This window comes from Rhagoletis pomonella, unplaced genomic scaffold (assembly GCF_013731165.1).
Source record: "Rhagoletis pomonella isolate Grant_MI unplaced genomic scaffold, Rhpom_1.0 Rhpom_scaffold_27064, whole genome shotgun sequence".
NCBI classification, from domain to species: Eukaryota; Metazoa; Arthropoda; class Insecta; order Diptera; family Tephritidae; genus Rhagoletis; species Rhagoletis pomonella.
In genome coordinates this window covers 1-1,416 of record NW_023485515.1, presented here as the reverse complement: position 1 = coordinate 1,416, position 1,416 = coordinate 1, and the positions used below count along the sequence as shown (strand labels likewise).

At 34.3% G+C, this 1,416-nt stretch overlaps 1 protein-coding gene across 1 annotated transcript; it reads left to right on the top strand.

Moving 5' to 3' along the window:
• Nucleotides 1-234: 234 nt before the first annotated feature.
• LOC118732752 lies at nt 235-668 on the top strand (the record flags this gene model as incomplete). Its single annotated transcript, XM_036461867.1, has 1 exon — nt 235-668. A coding segment is annotated over one exon (390 nt), but the record flags the coding sequence as incomplete, so codon positions are not given.
• Between the last annotated feature and the right edge of the window lie 748 nt (nt 669-1,416).

Here is a 1,416-nt window from a genome sequence, read left to right as displayed (position 1 = left end):
CATTAAAAATCAGTTTTAAATTCATAGCCATTAAGCTGAATAAAATTGATTTCGTCGAATCGAATTAATTTTAAAGCAAGTCAACTTAAAATAATCCCTTACGGCTGTTACTTCAGTTTAGCAAAATCTTATTAGAGCAGACGTTCGCCTGCTCTACATAAATTGAATTAACGTTTAGCCATTAAAATAATTTTCATTTTAATCGAAGCTAAATTTATTTTGCATATCTTACAGCGCTACAACATTTTGCCATGTCGGCAACCGCTACTACTCAGCATCGCCGTTCTGCTCATGATAGGGCGCACGCCCATCTCATTGGCGCTACCCATCATGAAAGACTCACCCATCCAGACAATTATTGTGCCATATCAACCGAATACAGTGAGCGGACATCCCTCTCAGTTCCCGAAGCTGATGAATGAAAGTCGACAGGTGTTGGTGCCCGCTACTATGAAAGTGGTGCCACGTTTTAATCTCAATCAAAGTACCATGGCCATGGGCAGTCTAAATGGCACGCCGCTAAACTTCGCCGATGGTGCCTATCCTGTCTACTATATGCCCAGCAGCGTGAATGGCAAATTTAATGGTAAAATATCTTTGCTGGACGGAGTGGTGAAACCATAAATGGGCGGAGAAACATGAAGAAAGTTTCTAAGTATACACTAATTTAATGCGCATAATTAAAATGTTATTTAAATAATTTAATTTATTTAAAAAGAACTTGTATTTCTAATTATTTAGTTAATTCACTGTGATACTGAATGTACACAATATGTATGTATGTAGTCCCTTCAAGGGAAATAATTTTAGAGATTTGTATATTTAAAGAGACTTGTAATAAACGTACTCATACGTACATACGTATGTATATAGACAGCTACAATAAATAATGCAAAAAAATTGAAAATGTTTGGCTGATCAATGAATATGCATATTTTGCAGAAAGTTTATGCAAATAGTTATTTATAGAAATGAGATATATACATATGTAGGTATGAGAGAAAGCAAGAGAAGCAAATTTTTTGTAATTTATGATATCGTAAAATATTTTTTAACGAATTTCATTAACTTTCAGTACCCAATAAATTTTGTATTTCATTTTCGTTAGCTGAGTTAGCTTTTTGTTTAAATTACTTACTGCATACTTGGTTGTAGTAAACAGAGGAGCAGTTTTTATGGAAGTTACCCTTTTTTCTGCTAAGATATAGGGCAGTTTTGATCAAACCTTAACGCCCATTTTTTGCCTTTTTCATGATGCCTGTTTCAAGTTAAACTTCGTCGCGTTCGTTTGGGAGTTAATGCGAAACGAAAAAACGACACCTACGTTGGACTGCAATGAGAAGAAAGAGCGACAGAAGAAGAAAAGAGATAACATTAACATTAACATTAACATTAACATTAACATTAACATTAACA